This window comes from Gorilla gorilla, chromosome 3, assembly GCF_029281585.2.
Source record: "Gorilla gorilla gorilla isolate KB3781 chromosome 3, NHGRI_mGorGor1-v2.1_pri, whole genome shotgun sequence".
Classification (NCBI taxonomy): Eukaryota; Metazoa; Chordata; class Mammalia; order Primates; family Hominidae; genus Gorilla; species Gorilla gorilla.
In genome coordinates this window covers 139,203,774-139,226,699 of record NC_073227.2, presented here as the reverse complement: position 1 = coordinate 139,226,699, position 22,926 = coordinate 139,203,774, and the positions used below count along the sequence as shown (strand labels likewise).

Sequence of the window (22,926 nt, the reverse complement as noted above, 5' to 3'; positions counted from 1 at the left end):
CACTGGCCATCAGAGAAATGCAAATCAAAACCACAATGAGATACCATCTCACACCAGTTAGAATGGCAATCATTAAATGTCAGGAAACAACAGGTGCTGGAGAGGATGTGGAGAAATAGGAACACTTTTACACTGTTGGTGGGAATGTAAACTAGTTCAACCATTGTGGAAGTCAGTGTGGCAATTCCTCAGGGATCTAGAACTAGAAATACCATTTGACCCAGCCATCCCAATACTGGGTATATACCCAAAGGACTATCAATCATGCTGCTATAAAGACACATGCACACGTATGTTTATTGCGGAACTATTCACAATAGCAAAGACTTGGAACCAACCCAAATGTCCAACAATGATAGACTGGATTAAGAAAATGTGGCACATATACACCATGGAATACTATGCAGCCATAAAAAATGATGAGTTCATGTCCTTTGTAAGGACAGGGATGAAATTGGAAATCATCATTCTCTGTAAACTATCGCAAGAACAAAAAACCAAACACCGCATATTCTCACTCATAGGTGGGAATTGAACAATGAGAACACATGGACACAGGAAGGGGAACATCACACTCCGGGGACTGTTGTGGGATTGGGGGAGGGGGGAGCGATAGCATTAGGAGAGATACCTAATGCTAAATGATGAGTTAATGGGTGCAGCACACCAGCATGGCACATGTATACATATGTAACTAACCTGCACATTGTGCACATGTACCCTAAATCTTAAAGTATAATAATAATAAAAGAAAAAATATATATTTTTCATCAGAATGCCATTTTATTTTGAAATTACCAGGAAAAAAAAGTGTTTGAAGGGTGTGCTATATGACACCAATTGACCAGGGAGTTCACATTTCAGCTGATAGTTTTAATATTGTGTAGAAAGAGCCAAAGTCACTTTTTAAAAAGTTTTGCTTAAATATGCCTTATTGTAATGAGGGCTTCAGTTTAACAAAGGTCAGTCTTGGACCAGTCAAAAGAGGACAAGTAATTGGAAGGACTGGGTAGACAAACACGGAAGATTAGAGACAGAGCCCAGAGTGGTTGTAGGCATTCAACCAACATGTTGTCAAGTCATGTTACCATTGGCTATGCTTGTGCTTAAGACTGATTTTCAATATACTATGAAGGAAAGAATTAGTTAAAAATAGTATTAAAATATGTTTGGATCCTAAAATTCTTAACTTACACGTGAAATTAATTGTATTTTCAGGAATTTTTTAAAAAGTTTTTAAATGTTACAGTTAAAATGTTGCCCCATTTAGCATGAAATTATTTTGATGTGTATAGAAGCTATCACAGAAAATAAAATGGAAAAATATGTGGTAGATAGGAGTAAATCTTTGTAGTAAAGAGTAATTCAGAACAACTTTTTATAAGAAAAAAATGAAAAGGCTCCTAAACTTGATTTTTCAAGTTACATTTATTACTAATATAATTTCAATTTTCCGTATGCATATTTCAAATACAGTCTTTTGTGATAAACAGAAGTGGAAATGTTAATCTATTTAACAGGAGAACACAATTTTTTAAAATAGAAAAGTGTGGACCATGTAGATATTAGTACTTTGAATAGAAATCTAATGTGAAAATTTACTTTCTCTTAAAAAACAAATATTTCTGGAATTTCTCTCTAGTTGTAATAACTGTGCCTGTTTGATATAACTTTTTTTTTGCATATACATACTTGAGCCCTAACAGGTTGGCCCTTTCCAATGTGTATAATTGTGCCAAAATATAAAAGAGACATATTCAGAGATAAATGAACAAGAATCCATGCATTTAAGAAACTCAAAATACAAGACAAATTTTAAATCATCTTAATGGATATTTCAAACACATGCATTGGTATAACATTCAAACCTAAGAAGGAGGAAAAGTGCCAAATTAGTGTCTCTATGACTGGCATGCTCTCTTTTTAGGGAAGGCTTTTTAATCCACAGTAAAACTCAAACTCTTTCTACCTATGTGATTGCTACTAACAAACAAATGCTTTATAACAAATGTGGTATGTATTTTCAAAGCAACGGCTTTTCTCTACACTTGCTATTATTTTAGAACTTTAGTGAGAACAATAGTCATCTACATCTTCTCACCCATAGGAATCAAACTTCACTCTGGCAGGTGTCTTGTCTCAACCATTAGCTTCAATGTGAGCAATCTAACTTTATTCATTTTCAAGTATACTGGAGAAGAATACCCACAGTACACTTTAGGATGATTTAACAATGGCATATCTGCAAAGTATGACTTTTCAAACCACTGATTTCTGCTACAAATATAGAATGTTTTTTTCCTTGTGAGAAATGTGCAGCTTTCCCGCCACGTACTGTCTTTTTCTTAATGTCTCGAATAAATTCAGATAGCTTAATACAGATGATAATATTGATCTAGTGCATGCAATGAGAGAGAAGTCTGTTTTATACTAACATGTAAGTTTAAAGTCTCCTCTCTATTTTGAGTCTGCTGAAAATTTTAGTGAATAATATCTATGTCAACTGATGGAAATAACTCCTTGCACTTATAAAAGAAAGCAATGAAGTAGAACGTGGCCCTGGCAAGCCAAGTATTTTCTGCTAAGTCTCTCCTATCTTAAAACATTCAAATCTAAGATGATTAAACCACTATAATAAATTTTGAACAAAGTAAGGCTTTTATGTGGGGGATTTCTGAGAATTTGCTAACTAATCTATACATCAGGTGTTATTTTTTAGGATTCTATAAAAACTCTTGGGATCATTACATCTTACACCTTGATAATTTAAGATAATTTAACAATATAACCTTGGAAAGTATTTATCGTTTCTTTTCTCCATCACTGAACAATTTTATATCTGGTTCTATCATCACTAATAGAACTTACTGTGATTTCTTTACTTTTTTTTTTTTAACTTTCAAGATAAGGCCTTGGTCACTTGCACCCTGGCATTATTTTTAATTTTTATTCTGTGAAAGATACCATGATTATAAGAGACCATCATAACGATACATTCAAGAGCAAAAAAGTAACACAAAGCAAAATTATCACCTTTAAAAAGCCAAGGAAATTTTGAATACTTAAGATGGTTTTTTACTTAAAAATATTCTGGATATTTGCTTAAGATGTCAAATACTTTGAATTTTTTTGTATTTAACAGTTCGTGGGTATGGCAATAAGGAGCAGGTGTTTGATCTGATTATTTGATGGGCATGCTAACAAGGCATGTGTCATGGGATTGATGAAGCAGCTGCTTAACTTCCTCAGAACACCCTAATGACAACTTTCTAAAGAAGCACCACTTGTTACATCGGCTTCTGTGGCATGTTTTCTATAACTGAATAAATTATCATGACCTATGATTGCATAATAACAGACATATTTATGTACCACTTCCTTAAATCCATCAATCGTTTTAAATCTTCACATCTACCCTCACTCCATGTAACACGTAACACAAAGCCTGCCGCCTAACAATTCCTTTTAGGACCTTTAATGATACATGTAGTGACACTAATTACCTAATCCACTCCTAAACATAATCTGATATTTATATTATGAGCAAAAAAAATAAACAATGCATCAGCGGGCATTCTACACATGAGAGAATCTCAGAATATCAGAGTTGTTAAGGATCTAAAAGATTAGATAATCCAATCTTCTCATTTGACAGATGGGGACACCTGAACCCAGAATCTATTCCTGTCACAGGCATATATCTAAATCTTTCTATTCTCTACACATCACATCATTTCTCAAAAGTCCTTCCAAAATGTATAATAATCTTATTCTCATGTGTTTCTTTCTTTCCGAGAACTCCCACATTTTAATTCTTTTTTAAAAATCTAAGATTTATTAGATTTTTTTTTTAAAATGTTGCAGAAAGGCCAGATGCGGTGGCTTACGCCTGTAATCCCAGCACTTTGGGAGGCTGAGGTGGGCAGATCACGAGGTCAGGAGTTCAAGACCAGTCTGACCAACATGGTGAAACTTTGTGTCTACTAAAAATACAAAAATTAGCCAGGTGTGGTGGTGCATGCCTGTAATCCCAGCTACTCAGGAGGCTGAGGCAGGAGAATTGCTTGAACCCAGGAGGCGCAGGTTGCAGTGAGCCAAGATCGCACCATTGCACTCCAGCCTGGGTGGGACAGAGCAAGACTCCATCTCAAAAAAAAAAAAAAAAAAAAAAAAAAAAAGTTGCAGAGAAATACTTAACACCGAGGAAAATATTTTTATAAAATAATTGCTCACTGGCATGCCCCTATGAGAAATTTCTGCAATGTTATATTCCTCATGTTATAGGTAGTGACAATTAGCACACCATATTCCATTAATTTCTTCCTGGACTAAGGTGCAATGAAGAAATACTTAGTTTTACTTTAATTGAGTAGAGTTTAGTTGCATAGACTACCTATTAATGGAATCAAAATTATGAATTACATATAAATGCCAGCACATCAACGCAGATAGTGAAATTTTCTTCAAAGTAATGCTCTCTGGATCAGCCAACAAGGAAGTATTCACACTCACCTGTGTGTGTGTGTATATTCACATACATACACACACACACACACACACACAGAAACACAAACTTAGATAAATGACTTACGAGAACAAGCCAAGACCAAAAGTGAATCTAAATCTATTAGAAAAGTTTAAAACCCTACAAAGGAGCGTTTTTTTAAAAAACTACAGTTGGCACATGATCCATTCTTCTAACTTTCATGTTTGGCGTCTCCATCCCCTTGGGTGTGGGTTGTAGTTGTAATCAGCTACTGGAAGACAGTAATCAGACCTGGTTTCCATGGACATGATTTCGGAATCATTTCTTGAAGCCTGCCTATAATATGCATATGGCAACTGTGAACCATATTGGGAGTTGGGGGACATATTATTATTGGCTGTGACATTATACTCTTGCCTTCCACATGAGCCCATATAGGCCTTCTGGGTTTGAGGAATATAGGACAGTCTTTCATTCCAATCCTCTGGAGGCCCTGGAAGCACCTTCCTCCGAGCTGCTGAGACCACATTTGCCACAATGGATTCCTGGATGTTTCTGGGTTTGAAAGCATCATCCACTAGACCGAGAGGAGACTTTGCTGCTGCTTCCCAAGGAGTTGGTCTCTTGTTTGCTTTCTCTAGTCCATCAGTTGGTTTACCAGAGTAACTATAAGTAGGCTGGTATACCCAAGGAGATGTAGAAATGGTGGGTGGGACTGATCTTCCAGGAACAGAAAGGGAGTGCCCACTCTCCTAAAAACAATGAAAATATTAATATATCTCATTCATTTTGGTTTGTGCTGATTGTTACTCCAAAGTATTCCTAGCACCGTTACCAAGCACTGCAAAAAAAAAAAAATAAAATAAAAATAAATTAACTCCCCAGAATGCTTAGTCTTAAAGCCAGGACAGGCTGCCTGTCCCCACCTTTGCAAAGGTGGGCCAAGTGGAAATGGTGGGCTGCCACTTGATCTTACCTTTTGCACTTGGCCCTCCTAGTTGCTCCCCATCTGTGAACGCATAGCCCCAATTGCTGTCATCTTTCTTAGGCATAGTCACTAGGGGCAGGGCGGGGGCTCTGTCATCACTAGGAACCACCTTTCCTTCTCTCTGCCCTCCACATAAGCATATGTGAATTCACATCCCAACCTTATTCCTATCCTGCTTTCCTGGTACAAAATAAACAAAACCTATTGATAACCTCAGAAACAAGCTGTAAATTACTGAGCTTTTTACTCTTCCCAAGTGACTTTTAATCTGTTATCTAATGTTGGTTTAGTGAATGAATATAGCAAAAACAAACCAGAGCTCCTCAGATGTAGTTAACATTACTGGTATGATTAAATGCCTGGCCCTTTTCCGCTCAAAATCTATTTATATGGTGAAGATCACATGGATTTTTATTTCCTAAGTGGAGTGTATTGCCTTTGTCTCTGAGGGAATAACTCCTGCCTCTTGTTTAATTTGCATTTTGCTTCCTTTCATGTGTATTACGTTTCTTTGAGAGTTTGTATCCCTGCAACATTCCTCTGTGTATACTTAATATTCAGCTTGACTAATAACACAGCAATATTATTAATTATTATTATTATATAGAGTTGGGGTCTCACTCTGTTGCCCAGGCTGGAGTGCAGAGCATGATCATGGCTCACTGCAGCCTCAAACTCCTGGGCTCAAGCAATCCTCCTGCCTCAGCCTCCCAAGTAATTGGGACTACAGGTGCACACCACTATGCCTGGCTAAATTTTTAAAAATCTTTTTTACAGACAGGATCTCCCTGTTGGCCAGGCTGGAGGTATTAGACTCCTGGCCTCAAGCCATCCTCCCACCTCAGCCTCCCAAGTTGCTGGGCTTACAGACATGAGCCCCGGTGCCTGGCTACAGCAATATAATTTAATGAAACCTCTTTTGTTCTCATTCTCTCCATTTACTCCTCTGCATTTCTAGGAATGCTGATGGCTGGCTATCCACATTACATCTTCACACATTCCAATATGCATGAGGCTATGTGAGATAAGCTCTTGGCAAAAACGCAGAAAGGGTACACCTAGGGGACAGGAGTATCAACTTTGAAAGTATCAAAACATCCTGTTTCCTAACAAAAAACATTACCATGCTTAAAAATGTGCTCTAATTTCATAAACAGTTTCAACAGCTTTTCTCTTAATCAAGTTCTTAACTTTAAAGTGAATATCAATACCTGGATTTAGGCAAAATATCTCAGATTCAAATGTTTCATTTTTTTTTTTTATTAGGTACACAAAGAAGGTAGATGGTTCATTCCTGGTTTCTATCTGAAGAATAAGGGGTCCAATATAATAAATCTTGATTCTCTCATTTTAATCATTTAAATTTTACTTACAATGGTTGAATCTTAGCAAAAACTTGCTTTCACTAATCTTGTCTTAATTCAGAACCACTCATAATTCTCCTTACTCTATATTTGGGTGAGGTGTGGGGAATCCTGACTTTTAGTCATCTTTAAGGCCTTAGTTTCTATTTCACATTATGTATGTGTTCATTTCACAAACTCATTTAACATAAATTAACATATTGTACACCTAATATTTCCAGGTATTCTTCTATAAGCTGAAGACTTAAAGATGATAAAGTCCTTGCCCTCAATAAGCACACAATCCAGTACTAGTTTTAGCCCCACAGTAGCTGAATTAAGTCAATTACAGAAGACCAGTTTGGGCCAGTGCAGTGGCTCACGCCTGTAATCCCACCTCTTGGGGAGGTTGAGGCAGATGGATCACTTGAGATCAGGAGTTCAAGACCAGCCTGGCCAACAAGGTGAAACCCCGCATCTACTAAAAATACAAAAGAATTCTCCAAGGTGTGATGGCATAGGCCTGTAATCCCTGCTACTCAGGAGGCTGAGGCACAAGAATCACTTGAACCCAGGAGGCAGAAGTTGTAGTGAGCTGAGATCACACCACTGCACTCCAGCCTGGGTGACAGAGCAAGACTCTGTCTCAAAAAAAAAAATAAATAAATAAATAATAAGAAACAAGATCAGTTTAGAGAAGATAGAGAAGAGACTCTTTAACTGTCTTGACAGGAAAAAATAGGAAGTTTTCTAAACTGTGAGAAGTGGTAAGACTCAGTGTGATAAAGAGAAATGTAGCTGTCTGTTGTGGTGTGTGTCTGTATATCACTTTTGTCCTTTCTATGGAAGAGTTAGAACAACAGTGGTCTACAGAGGCCCTAGGAGAGTTTTCAGAGTCCCATGATTTTGCTTTGTGTGGTCTTTGATTATGATAGAGGCAGGAGGCAGACAAATTCTAGGCAGACAGAGGTGGATCCCTGGTGAAACCCCACCTTCAAGCCAAAATAGTCTGAAACTTACAGCCCAAAGTGAGAACTTCCATTCCTGTTTGCCCATTCTCTCCTGATAGGTTCTTTGTGAATAGTGTCTTTTTACCAGTGGAATGTTGCTTTTTCCAAAACTACCTGCAGCCCACCCCACCCACACCCTGTGCCTATTATAAAGACCCCAGACTCAGTCGGTAGAGGGACAGATGGCCGGACCTTAGAGGAGACGGCCAGACTTCAGAGAGACAGCTGGACTTCGAGGGAGATGGACAGACTACAGAAGAGATGACCTGACTTCAGGGGAAGACAACCTGCCCATCCCCTTCGCTGTCTAGCTCCTCTCTCCACTGAGAGCCATTTTCGTAGCTTAATAAAATTCTCTGCCCTTCAGTTGTCTGTGTGACCTTATTCTTCCTGGATGCCGGACAAGAGCTTGGGACCCACCGAGTGCAGGTACCCAGAAAGGCCATCACACCGGCCCTTTGCCCTCACTGATGAAGGGCAGCCACCCCACACAATGAGGCAAGAGGCCAACTGAGCTGCTAACAAACCACCGTCTGTGGACGGCAGAACTAAGAGAGCACTGTAACGCTCCCTCTGGGGCTTTGGGGTCGCAAGCACCCCCACCTGGGCACCGCTGTGGGCCCCACATGAAGTTTGCTCCTGCTGGCGCCCGGAGTGGCCAGCCAGATCCCACACTCGCTCACTCATGTGCTCCCTCCCTCAAGGGGTTGAGCACAGTGAGCTGAGTAAACAGGGCACCCCTGTTGCGAGTCTGGCAAAGAGGCTAAAAAAAATCCTGCATCAATTAGATGTAGCACCTTGAGGGACTGCTTTAGTCAGTTATTTAGGTATTTTAAAAGATAGAAGGCTGAGGGGATGGCAATAGATAAAGGGAGCTAAGACTTTACAGAAATTTCAGTGAGGCCCCTGAACATATATACAGGTGTTTAATTTACTGGCTAATAACTGGAAAAAGAATTATCAATATACTTGGGAGTATTAAGTACTATGTGAAAGCATACACTGCAGTGATAAGACATCCAAAACATTACATGAAAGAGAGGAATTATTTTTTGGTGTTTCTCCCATGCACTGAGTTTGAAAATATTCAGAAGAATTGAAACTTGACAGAATTTAGAAAGTTCAAAATATTGTTCAGTGATATCCTATTAACAAGGAGATGAATATGCAGGGAGAAAACTAAAATATTGAGGTATGGTATTGAAAGAGTAAGCCAAGGCTTTCTGAAGGGAAATTAAAACCTAGGACTGAAGCTGAAAGCAAAAATCTCATGCCAAACATGCATATGACAAATGTAACAGCAGTGAGGAAAGAAGAGCGACCAGCTCAATGAGCAAAATGACCATGGCTCTTCTACATTTCCCCAGACTGACGAACATGCCTTCACATTCTTTCAAGTGCTAGTAATAGAGGATAAAATGATAAACCATTTTAGATTAGAGATCCAACTGGGATATAAATAAATCATTCCATAGGTACAATGTAGTTTCTGTTTGTGTCCAAAATATTGCAAGCCTCTAGCCTCTACCAGCACCCATACTTCTAATTTTAATGTATTTCCCCAAAGCAATTTTCACAGTGTTTTTTGGTGCTGTTTCCTTCTGTCCATCATAGTTCCAAGGCTCAGGCTGTTCTCTGTTTGGCTGGCTGAATGAAGCCATGTGATATGCCCTGAGCCAGAAATGACCAAAGGAACCTGAAAGTAACAGAGGTGTTTCTTTTGTTTTGGAGTTTGAATGTCTGATGCTGGAATCCTAGCATAGCATGGATTAGGTCCTGGGTTGTCACTTCCATCATGGGTTATATCATCATCAAGGGAATTTAATATTTTTATATGAGAGCACTTAACTGTAACCAAGATGTTAAATTAACTTTACCCATCAAATTGCTTCTTTCTGTCTCCCACTACCTTTTAAACTTTATTTAATAAAAAAAAGTTTTCCGCTGCCACTGGAAGAAAACTTAGCAGATCCTGGGACATTTTGCTTACTTTTAGGAAGAGTTCAATGGTTACCTTAAGTTACTCAAACCAGTTTTATTTTGAAATAGATGATTCCATCCCCTGAAATAACAAACTCCAATTTCAACTTTATTAAAGTTAAATCTCCTCTCCTTCCCCAGCTGGGGCCTGCTTCAGAAAGGCTGCCTTCCTTCAGGGAAAGAGTATGGTTGACTTCTTCACTCTACTTCCACTTCTTCTCTCAGGTCGCTAACTCTGCCTTCTGGCCCCCTGGGGTTGGAGGAAGAAAAGGAGTAGAATAAAAGAGGAGAAGAAAGGTTTTACTTGATTTGGCAACATCATATTCTGGCCTCTTACTCTTGGAGCCAGATAGGCCCAGAGACGGACATTTTTATGGGATATTGAAAGATTCCCATCACTGGGGACATCTTACCTCTAGTCCTTGATTCATGCTAATTCTTCTCTGTTCTAGGGGGTGACTTTGAACTCATCCTATATGCTCCCTTAGGAAGCTGTCTACCTACAGTGTGTAGCTACTAGGATCCATCTGCCCCCGCGGAGAGGCCCCAGGTTGACCCCAGCCAGCTCTCCCTTGCTCCTAGCCTGGACTGGCCTGGTCCATGGGGAACACTCACATCATTTGCCTGTGGGGATGCAGAAGAAAATTTCCTGGTTCTGTGCCAAAACAGTTTGTCAGCCTGTCCCTTTCCCTCCAAATTTCCTGAGTGGCACTCAGACCCCACTCTGACCTCCTACCCATCCTCATCCAAGTATCTCCCATGAAGTTCTCTAAGAAGACACTTTGAAACTCTTCTTGCACACAGCTTGAGGTAAAAAGGTGAAACCCCCTCCACGCCACCTACTCCAAACACACACATCTTCAGCGCTCTGGAATTCCTTCTCACAGAATCCTCTCTCCTTGCCATAATCAACCCCTTTTAATCACTGGGACCTGGCTGAAGGTTTCAAGAACTGTGGAAGTCGTTTGCTACTATATTCTTTGTAAAGTCTGCATTTGAATCTGGAATCTCACTTCAGTGGGCAGCATCTGTTCTATCTGGGGGCCTTGGGTAAAACTTCAACATCCTGTCATATCATTTTCAGTACAGTACAAAGCTCCCTCTCTCCTATTTTTCTTTTTAAAGTAAAATATAAGCTAAAATTGGAAATATTTTTCCACAAATCAATTCCAAGAAATAACTTCGAATAAAATTGAAAGCTTATACCTCACTGAGTCTTTTCTCTAGAGAAGAGGGGTTACTTGTTTCCAGAGCATCTTGGTCAATCCTTAGGCTCTAGATTTTGGGAACTTCTTTCTTACATTGAATCAAACCTTGCTTCCCATGGCTTTACCCCAGTGATTCTGCTAACATGGATTACATCTACTTGTACTTCTATGCAGCCATTCCTTCATACATTCCCAGTTTCTTCCACCCTGCTTGAATATCTTTACTATCCTGTTGCTATCTGTTATTTTTCAAACTGAGGAGAAATAATATCTATGTCATTCACTTCCTCAAGTTCTCCACATCCTTCTTCCTCCAGTTTGTTGGGCAAGGCTAATGCAGGTATAATATCTTGATCTTCTTAAGTAGATGTGTGTACATAAACACAAGGCCACGTGCTGAGTGAAGACATCATTCAAAATGACTGCGGGACCATGTCATCTGGCAGATGGTATGGTTAATACTGCATATGGAACATTCAGTCTGTGTGCATTTAGAGCATTCTGTTCTTTAGTTATTCAACCCATGAGAGCACACGCCAATCTTTAGCTGGCCCAATATAATGCATGCAAGACTCCCACTGAACTCATGAGTCATCTGGTGTTATATAGTCCCACAAAAGGGCTTAACACTAAGGAGGCATTTTTCTACCTCTGCCTTTAAAAATAGCCAACATTAATAGATTGCTTATTGTATGCCAGGCAGTGGGGGCTAATTTCTTTATGTGGAGTGTTTCATGTAATCGTCACAACCCCATGAGGTAGAGGCACTATTATTATCCCTATTTTTCCAGAGGATAGTGAGATTTGAAGAAAGTAAGTAATTTCCCCAAGGGTAGAAAGCTAGTACGTGTTGGGGTGGAAAATTGAACCCAGGCAGGCAGTCTCATACCAGAGTTCCTAAATCTAATTGGACTATACTTGCAATGATATTGTTTTGAGAGAATATCTTTTTTTTTTTTTTGAGACAGAATCTTGCGCTTATCGCCCAGGTTGGAGTACAGTGGGGCGATCCTGGCTCACTGCAACCTCTGCCTCCCAGGTTGAAGTGATTCTCCTGCCTCAGCCTCCTGAGTAGCTGGCATTACAGGTGCCTACCACTATGGTTGGCTAATTTTTGTACTTTTAGTAAAGATGGGGTTTTGCCATGTTGGCCAGGCTGGCCTTGAACTCTTGACCTCAGGATCTGCCTGCCTCGACCTCCTAAAGTGCTGGGATTACATGTGTGAGCCACTGCACCCAGCCTGAGAACATCTTTTTTTTAAAAAAATGATTCAAAACCATGCAAACTAAATGGAGTAAGATCTTAGAAATTTGGGAAAAGGTCATTTAAATTTTGATTAAATTTGGATTAAAGAATACTGGCATCTTGGCATTTGTCACAAGAACAGGCAGGTGACCAGGCCGTAGGGAATACAGTGCATCGCATTTAGATGCACTTCTGCTGCGTGAAGGTGAGATATCCGGGGCTCTGCATGCAGGAGAAAAGCTCAGAGGAGCTGAGGGCCTTTCTCAGCTTAACATAAACCATCTTCTCATGTCAATTAAATGTTGGTTTATCCACACAGCTTGTTAATAAAACATCTTAGTTAGCTTCCTTGTTAAACTGTCTAGCTGTCTAGTAACCAATTTAACTGGCAGGGAACACTTGACATGCAAAAAGAAAGTGTAATCTGAGGTTTACTTAGCACAAGGAAGTGAATTTTAAAGCAATGTAAACTGTCCTAGAAGCCAAAGAAGATAAATCTGATGTATGTGTCATGAGTCAAAGTTTAAACTATTTTATACCATAAACCTTGAAAGCGATACAATTGGCTGAAACCCTGCTTACACATGCACTGTAGGGAAAGGGGCATCAACTGATAAATATGATTTCAATTCCTTTGACTCTTTTCTCTCTTAAACACATGATCAGTAAATGATCATCACAAACATATACTTTATCATACACAGATTCTGGGAGGTCCAAGAAAAGTGAAGAGGAATAAAAAGTATTTCTTTTGCCTTTTTAATCATGGATTAGAATTTCTGAAAAGCAGAGGTCCTAGAAGGGATACACAAATAGAAGAAACCACAGATATTCTCCATTTTTCCATTTGCTCAAGTTGAAATTTTGGGAATCAGTGTTGACTGCTCTCCATCTCACACTCCACACCTGATCTGTCAGCACTGACTTCAGAATACATCCACTATCTGACCAAGTCTTCTCAACTTCCATTGGTAGCATCCTGGACTAAGCTACCAAAAATTCTCACCTGGATTATTGCTACTGTCTCCTAATTGATTTCCCTAGTTTCATTCTTGCTTCCTTTAGTTTATTCTTAATATGCTAGCCAAAACTACCCAGTTAAAACTCAAGTCAGATTATGTTATTCAGTCCACTGATTAAAAACTTCCCATGGCTTTTCATTTCAAAAAAGGAAAAACCAAAGTCCTTTCATTGACCTACAAGACCTCACAAAATCTGCCAACTAGCTCCTTGCATTATCTGACTTCATCTTCTTCATGTTCTCTTCCTCTCCCTTTCCTCCAGCCACACTGGCCTTGAACCTTGAACACACCAGGTACACTTATGCCTCAGGCTTTTTGTACTTTCCAATCCTCTGGATTTTTGTACTTGCTCACCCCAGGTACCAGCATGACTCCTATCTTGTTTTCTTCAGGACTTACTCAAATATTACATGATCACTCAGCTTGGCAATTCCCTCCCTCTCTCAAAATTCCTTACCTTTCTCCCCTGCTTTAATCCTTCCCTTAGACTTACACTCATCTAACATAATAAATATTCTACTTAATCACTTTGTTTATTTTTCTCTCTCCACTAGAAATTAAGGTCCATCTAAGGGTAAAGGTTTTTGTTTCCTTAAGGCTTCCCTAGAACAGTACTTGGCACCAGAATAGTAGGTGCTTTGTAAATATTTGTTGAATGAATGATAATTTCTACATCAGGCTGTCATAAACTGAAAATTTGGTTATCTTCACCAGAATTTTAGGTCAGTTCACAAGATGTAGCCCCTCCCACACATCAGTTACATGTGACAAGGGACACAAACAGAACTATCCTCACCACCTTCAATATATGCAAACCAATATGCACCCCAAGTCATGTTCAACAAGACAGACAGGATTAGCCAATATTTATGAACAAACCAATTTTTCTAAACAGGTGGAAGATTTTTAACGTTCAAATAAATGATTTGCATTCAGGTCAGTAAGAGTTTCAAACGGCTTTGATTTCACAATTGAGAAAAGTCTTAGAAAATTATGCATGAACCCTAAAGAGAACCTGAAATACATTTGCAAGATTAACTAAATAAGACCTAAGAAGAAAACAATAAAGGAGATTGGAATTAGTTAGGGTTGAAGAAGAGCAAGCTGAAAGTTGATTTACCGTTTATCATGAGACTGCAAGTACGTGTTAGGAAATGGCAGCCTCTACTAACTAATCTCTTAGAGTCACTCCCAGCTTTAATGAGCCCACAGTGAAAATTTTCTTGACGGTAGAAACAGTTCAACACTGGAAAAAATTTCTGCATAGAGATATAGAATCCCTTTACCTAAAGGTCTTTAAATATAAAACAAACGCTCCCTTGAGGTGATTTAGATACAATCAAGCTTGAAGTTAGAGGATAAAAACACTTTGAAGGTCATTTTGTTCTAGTCTCAATAAAATAGTCTTTTCCTCATTCCCTAACACTTGCCTTCTTAAAGAGGATTTTAAGTTTTCCTCCACTAACTGGAGTTTTTGGAAATTCTGTTTTAGGACTCTCTTATCTAGAAAATGGAAGAGAGTTTCTATTTCTTTCAGCAGAATTACACAGTATCATTCTGTCTGCCAAGAAGGGCACATAATCAGGACTAATAAACCATATTTTTGAATAGAAAAGTGGCCAAGTAATCACATGTTGTTTAAATAGTTTCACGGGCTGGGCACAGTGGTTTACGCCTGTAATCCCAGCACTTTGGGAAGTCGAGTGGGTGGATCATCTGACGTAAGGAGTTCATGATCAGCCTGGCCAACATGGTGAAACCCTGTCTCTGCTAAAAATACAAAATTAGTCGGGCATGGTGGCTCATGCCTGTAGTCTCAGCTGCTTGGGAAGCTAAAGCAAGAGAATCGCTGGAACCCGGGAGGCAGAGGTTGCAGTGAGCTGAGATTGTGCCATTGCACTCTAGCCTGGGCAACAAGAGTGAAACTTCATCTAAAAAAAAAAAATAAACAAAATAAATAGTTTTCATGAATGCAATGGACATACTCTGACATCAAAATAAGAGATAGGGTCTTGTATGTAGCATATCATCTTGGTTCTGTTACTCACCAGTCATCTTAGATTAACTTTTAGATTAAATTTTCTCTTCCAAACCAACAGACTTTTAAATAAAAAGTTTTACTTTCTGCTTCTAGGAAATCTCTTTGTGAGAAAGCGTAAGGCTTGTAAATGACAATGGAGGCCAGCATCTTATATTGGAAAGAATGGAAACTTGGATGTCACATTGACCTGAAAGTTCTGCCTTTGTCTTTTGTTATCCATGCAATTCAACTTCTCCCAGTCTTACTTTCCTTAATTGTAAGATGGGAGTATTTCTGGCTACCGTTTCAAGATTATGGGCAGAGTAAAGATTGTGTTTATAAATGGAATGCCATGTAGCCCAACAAATGGTGATTATTTTTGTTATTGTGGGAAGAGACTGTGTGGCCCTAAAGGTGTCAGAGACCTGGCAGGACCTTTTGTTCAAAAGGCAACTGCATAGGCAGGCTGCTGACCCAGGACAAAAATAGGAGGGAGACTTGCCTTTGAAGTGGCATTAGCAGTGCACGCCTCCGAGGCTGCTGTGCCAACCCCGGCTGCCCTCCTGTCATCAGAACGCAGGCAGCTGGGTTGGCCAGAAAAATTACCACTGACCTCATCTCCCTGCTAGGTCTAAGTGGGCCAAAATATACACTTCTTGATTTTTTTTAAACCTTCTGTTATAAAAGAATAAAAGTAATGATACACAGTTTAAGGTCGAGAAGACCAACATGAGGGAGGAATGTGTGCATATACTTTTGTTGTCTCTTTCATCTTTGAAGCAATGATAATAATAACTAAAATGTATAAAACTTTCAGTATGTACTAGCTACAGTTCTAAACACTATATTTGTTACCTCAATTAATCCTCTCAACAACCTATGGCCTCCATTTTGCAAATAAGGAAAGTGAGGCATGTAAATTAGGTAATTTACCCTAATATTACCCTAAATTAGGTAATTTTCCCTATACAAGCACATACTGGCTTGTATAGGGAAGTTGGAGAAGTAAAGCTATAGGTAATAAAATTTTATTTAATTAATGTATGTTAAGGCATTAACTCTGTTAACAGAAAAAACTACTATACCAGCAATTTTTACCCTCTTACCTTTCTTTATTCTCAAAAAAGAAGTATGTCACTCTACAAGTTAGAACCTGTGAAAATACTTGTATTAATATAGACTGTGTTCTGTTTAAGTAGCTGGGATTGCTGTTTTAATTTTTTATAATTCTTGAGGAACAGCCTTACTTAAGTTTATTTTCATAAAAGTCTAGTTTAATTGGTTCAAACATAAAAAATAAATGTTAAACACATTTCAAAATATTTTCTGGAGTTCTCTCTTTCCTCAAAAGATTTAAATAGTAAACGTCATTCATTTAGATTCCCACGGTAGAAAAAGTGAATAGTATACATAAAAAGTTCAGACTTCGTCAGTTTCTATGGAGAAAAAAGTAATTTTCATAATAAACAAAGAATGTTGATCTCGTTTAAAATAAACAATCTTTTGACCTTGTGGGAGATTTTTGGGTTTTTGTTTTTTTGAGACAGGGTCTTGCTCTATCACCCCAGCTAGAGAGCAGTGGTGCTATCATAGCTCATTGCAGCCTTAACCTCTCAGGCTCAAGACATCCTCTCACCTCAGGCTCTCAAGTTGCTTCCAGTGAGCCACTGCATCTAGCATGTGGGAAGTTTTTGTAAAGAAAAATGTTGGTACCTGGCACATGGTAAGCACTTAATTTATTATGAGAGTCATGATTATCAGTACAGAAAACTAACATGTTTTGTATTGTATTCAGTTATAATTATGTGACTGCTATTTGAAGTGGAGCTAATAGCCCTTAAGCAAAATTATTTCCCAATTAAAATGCCTTTTGCTTTTTTAGAGAAAAATCTTATCTGTTATGATGTTAAAAACAAGGATTCTTAAGAAATGTGTGCATACCATGTAACAAACTTGATTTGGCCTCTGCACAATAACATTCCCAAAACTTCCCACTGATGTGTTTAGAAGCATCCTCTGTCACAACTTCTAATTACATTAAAAATCTCTGACAATTCAAAGCGAGTTAATGGCAATGACGAAGACACATCAGCAACTACACAGTGTGTGACAACATAATTTCACAAAGATGTGGAGAATACAGGATGAGGAAAATGACTGAGTTGGCCTTTGTAACTGCTTTTCTGTCCACTATGTTTCTAAGCTTATTAAATGGAACCTTTGATTAATATCCTGGGCCCTGGGGAAATTGTTTAACCTACTGTTCTTTGAGAAATGTAAGATTTACTCCCTATCATATTTATGTTTTCCTGGTCAAAAACATGACTCCAGACTGAGGTTTAAAATTAGGAATCTCAATCACTTGAACTTGGGAGGTGGAGGTTGCAGTGAGCCGAGATCATGCCACTGCACTCCAGCCTGGGCGACAGAGTGAGACTCCATCTCAAAAATAAATAAAATAAATAAAAATAAAATTAGGAATCATAAATCCAGCTCTTCATCAGGAAAGGCATCAACAGCTTGTTTTCTTAAGCACAGAATAGAAAAAAAATTATGCTCAATTCCTTTATCACATCTCTGGTCCAAGTGATAAGTTTTATTTAATGATATCTTTCCTGTTTGAGGGAATTTACACAATAATTTCATGTATGTCATTTCATTTTAGAGACATGGAGATGCCATAAACTATGTGGGATTTTCAAATGTGTGATTGTTTTGCTGGAGGAGAAACATGGGTTAAAGCGAAGTATACAATGATGGTCACAATCATGTGCTTTTCAAATACAAATGGGAAACTTAGGAAACATCTTTTATCAGAAGTATCCCAGTTACATTTCTTCAGAATAAGCAGCATTTACTTCCATTGAAAACACTAATTCCAGATAAAGTTGTAGTCTGTCATTAATCACTGAAAGGATGTCTCGGGAGGTATTGGAATGTGTGTCTACTTATCAAACATACGAAATTAAAGATCAAATACTTAATTTTGCCCATGGCTTTAGCTGCTATTACAGCTGGTTTTTATTTGCATAGCTTTTTTTTTTTTTTTTTTTTTTGAGACGGAGTCTGGCTCTGTCACCCAGGCTGGACTGCAGCAGTACGATATGGGCTCACTGCAACCTCTGCTCCCCAGGTTCAAGCAATTCTCCTGCCTCACCCTGCCGGGTACCTGGGATTACAGGCATGTGCCACCACGCCCAGCTAATTTTTGTGTTTTTAATAGAGGTGGGGTTTCACCATGTCGACCAGGCTGGTCTTAAACTCCCGACCTCAAGTGATCCACCCACCTCAGCTTCCCAAAGTGCTGGGATTACAGGCGTGAGCCACCGCGCCTGGCCGGCATAGCTTTCTTAATGCATTCATGAAGCTGCAATGTATAATTGTCTAAAGATAACATTGTATGTTAATACTACAGCAAATTTTGCCATGTAGACCACACATTTATTAAAAGGATCTCATTCTTTAGTATTCTCCTGACTTCTCCCCATCCCAAAGTTTGCCTTCATTTTGATTTGATGTTAGGTATTTATTGACTATTACAATTGTTAAACAATTTTTTTCACTTTTAGTATTAATTCATGCAAATGCATTGATGAATTTACAAAAACATCATGAATTAGCTAAAATACTACATCAGCCCTCTTAACTGCTATGGATATGTAATCTTAGCCTAAGATAAAAAGTAACTTCTGGAGAGACTAAAATGGATAGGCCCTCATCAATACACATTTGAGAGAAAACGAGGAAAAGAGAGATCCTTTAGTAGTATGTATGTCTAAATTCTTAAGCAATTATCCAAAACAAAAACAAAAAACAAAACAAAAAAAACATGGCAGTAAGCAGAGATGGTGCCACTGCACTCTAGCCTGGGCGACAGAGCGAGACTCTGCCTAAAAACAAAACAAAAAAAACAAAACAAAAACAAAAGAAAAAAAAAACAACCAACCAACCAAACAAACAAAATACAATGAACAGATCAGTGATTCATTGACCACATGGCATCAAACCTGTGCAGTGACCTAGGCTCCAGCATTAACCCATCATTCATAATATCCAGCTCTCCCATTAGTCTTTTCTCCTCCCACTGGTAAATGTAAAAACATATATTTCACATCACAGAACTTCCAACACGTCACCATCTTTTCTGTTTTAGAAATAAACTTTAGTGCCTCAAAGTTTTGAAAACAATGTGCTTGTTAGGATCAAAGCCGTCACCAAGTGGGCCTGCCTGTTTCTTTGTTCCGTACACTCTTGTAACATATAAGCAGCCTCTGACTGATTTTGCATTTTGTTGACATACTACTCTATTTGCCAAGATTAATGTTAAAGTTAAACAAAAATATTGGGCTCTTTCCCTATGATGCATAAAGTGCATGAACTTCCTTTTTCTTTTGAAAGTTTTATAATCGTATTTATTTTCATTTTAAAAAGCTAATAAGCATTCAAAGTGCTTCAAAATTTTCCATTAGCCTAGATCCCAAAATAAGAATGTTTAGATTACTGCCAGATAGATTTAAGCTAGTTATTAGTAAGAAAATTTTGGATTTGGAGATAACAGAGTCTAGGGCCCAACAGCCAAGGGAAGTCATACAATCTTTTTCCCCAGAGATAAGAAAAAATAGCCGAGGAAATTCAATCTCTTTTCTAGATAATAAAATTGTATTATTCTATTCTATCCCTAGAAATATTTATACTCATTCTTGATTAGAGGCAGGGGGTCAGATAAAAATCACGTCTCAAGGCCCCCTTTAGTCTTTTGTCTTTTTTAAAAAAAGAATATTCAAAGCAAATTGTAATGCAACGAGCTTTAGAATGGCTGCCTGTGAAGCACTGAGAGGGAAGGAGAGTTTGCTGCCATCTCCTGGACGTTTGAAATAAAATCGGCAAGATGAGTGCTTCAGCGCCTGTTCCTTTTAGACAGGGCACTAAGACTGTGGAAGCAGGTGCAGTTTACAAGTCTGGCTGTCCCTGACTGGATAAACAGGAAAACTATTTATGGGTTTTAAAGAATAAAGTTGACTTAAGTGGTTTGCATGTTAGAAAAGTGTTATTCAAAGTGTAGTTCACAGCGCATTAGCATCAGAATCACCTGGGTTGTATGTTACAAAAACAAATTCCTAGGTCCCACCCAAACCTAGTAAATCAGAATCTCTAAGGTGGGGCTATCTCTAAGGTGGGGAAATCTTAATTTTACACTAGGAACAAAAAGTGGAAAGCTATATGTTACACTACGAAGGGAATAGTTTGCTCATACTAAAGTGCTGTATATAAAGGAAATCATATTAGTTCATTCAATGTAAAATTAAAATTAAAAGTTCTAAGTAATATATTTAGTGTTGCTGTTTATTTCAGTAATACCACCCACAATGAGTTGTGACATTTCAGTGAGTATTTCATAATGCAGAATTCAAAATCTAGCCCATATTGGACTTACGTGAAGAATTATGATCTGCACCATTTGATAAACAGTAATAAGTAATCCAACCACAACCAACAGACTCTGAGTGTGAATTAAAACAAAAACAAAAACAAAAACAACTCCAAACCAAAGATCTAACTGTGGAAGGATTGGAATGAAACCTTAAATTAGTACATTATATTAGTTCAACCAATTCCTTAGAGATTCTTAGCTCTAGAAAATGGTTTTGTGAACATTTCTTTATCAGTGTTAGATATGCTAGGTGAAAAAAGAACAAAGGGGTTTTTAGTACAGTAAGAGACCTAGTTTTGCTTTATTTTTAAATGTAATTAAATGGCACAAAAGGAAAGCAAAACTAAATCAATTTAATTGCATTTGAAACAAAAGCTATTCTGGATTCAGATAAAATTTTCAGAATCTCAGCTTGTTTTGATTTTTTATCTTCAAGATGAGTCTTGACTTCTGCTTCTGACTCAGAAGGATTCTAGAAGTACCAGAAAACCCACAAAAATTCCCTGGGTTTGAAAGGCAGCTGGAATATTAAGTTCCTCCCTATGTCAGTGGCTCAGCTTCTTAGAATTGTTTTTCATCACTTGCCCTGAGCTGGGAGTTTGCTCTGTTCAGGCCGAGGTTTCACTCTTTCTGTTTTTGGAAAGTGATCATGCCTCTCAGGCAAGGGGATCAATTACTCTAAAAAGGCCAGGTTGCTGACCCTTTGTCCTAGGACAGTGTGGAAAGGAGGGATAAGGACAGCTGTGAGCTGCACCCTCCTAGGTCAGCCCAACTGTTGCAGGTCTGAAGTGGGGTAGTCTCAGGGATAGGGTTGCCAACTGCTCCACTTTCAGTGTAATAGGCCTATTTAAGCTTCAACTATGCTACCAGGTTACTCAGGATACCAACTATCCTGTTAAGAGAATATGTTTGGTTTACAAACATTTCCCCAGAAGAGCTCTCTTCATATTACTAAGTCCACTACATTCATTCTATTTAACATTGGTACTTTGAACTGAAAACAGTGTCTTTATAGTAGAGGCTCAAAGCTGATGTTATTTAATAAAAATATTGAACCAGTCTTTTTGAATCTGATCTCATCTTTGTATACCACGAAAAGAATGCTGTCACAATAGATGAACACAAAGCAGGAAAAAATGGACAAACAGGCTGAATACAGAGGAATGTAAACATATAAACTTCAGTAAGAAAAAAGAGAAGAAACAAAGATCTCTCAATGACTCCTGGGAATAGATTTCTTGTGTCAATGTGAAATTTATAGCGACACTCCTACTTTTCCTATTTTAGTTGTGGGTCTCAAACTGGGATTCATATTAACAGAGAACACGAAAGAACTTGTTTAATTGTGTTTTCCTCATTGGAAGTTTTTAAAATAGTAGCTATTGTTTATTGAGTGCCCCTTAGAAGAATAATAATAGCTAACATGTGTTGAATACTTTCTCTGTGCCAGGCAGTGTTTTATATACAAAATGCATATTGTTTCATTTAATCTTCATAACAACTTGTGAGGTACACCTATTATTGTCTTCGTTTCACAGCTGAGGTACTGAAGCACAGGGCGACTGAATCCTTTGTCTAAAGTCTCCCAACCAGCAGGAGGCAGGCCTGGGACTCAGAGGCAGGCAGCATGGCCCTAGAGCCCACACCCTTAATCACTACCAATGTACTTCTTGTGGGCTCAAGGTTTACACACCTTATCTCATCTAATAGTATGTGAAGTTCATTTAAGACACGATTACCTTTCGCTTTTCCTAAATTAAAAAAAAGTCTTGTCTTCTTTTTAATTTAAAAATTGGAAGGAACCTTATACTCTGCATTATTGTTACTGAAATTTGAGGGTTTCTCTCATCACTATTCTGTTCTTCCTTTATTTGCCAGGTATAAATTACCATAACTCTGGTAATATGTGATGCTAGTTGGCTGGAAGCAGTAGGTGTTTGAGGCGTGTGGTCTAGTGCACTGTGGTTCAACGGAAACCAGCAAAATGTTGAGCTTCCCTTCACCATTATTGAGTTATAATAAGCAAATAGGCTGATGGAGATAAAAACTACAGCTTTTCCCCATGCACCCTGTTTAAAAATGTCTATAGCTTGGAGCTACCAAACTCTAAGATGTTTCACTATTACTTATTTTGATTTAGAAGGTTTAGTGTAACTTTGGAGTTATCTCTGAGACATGTAAAACTCATCACT

At 38.3% G+C, this 22,926-nt stretch overlaps 1 protein-coding gene across 2 annotated transcripts in view; it reads right to left on the bottom strand.

The window, feature by feature from the left end:
* Positions 1-1,390: 1,390 nt before the first annotated feature.
* SYNPO2 (synaptopodin 2) overlaps positions 1,391-22,926 on the bottom strand; it is a 171,729-nt gene continuing 150,193 nt past the window's right edge. The window contains exon 3 of one of the 2 annotated variants that reach the window (XM_019025663.3): positions 1,391-5,238. In XM_019025663.3, the coding sequence (XP_018881208.1) occupies positions 5,124-5,238 (115 nt within the window). In that variant the 3' untranslated portion in view covers positions 1,391-5,123. The remainder of the gene's footprint in view (positions 5,239-22,926) is intronic. The other variant, XM_004040320.5, reaches the window with a different exon arrangement.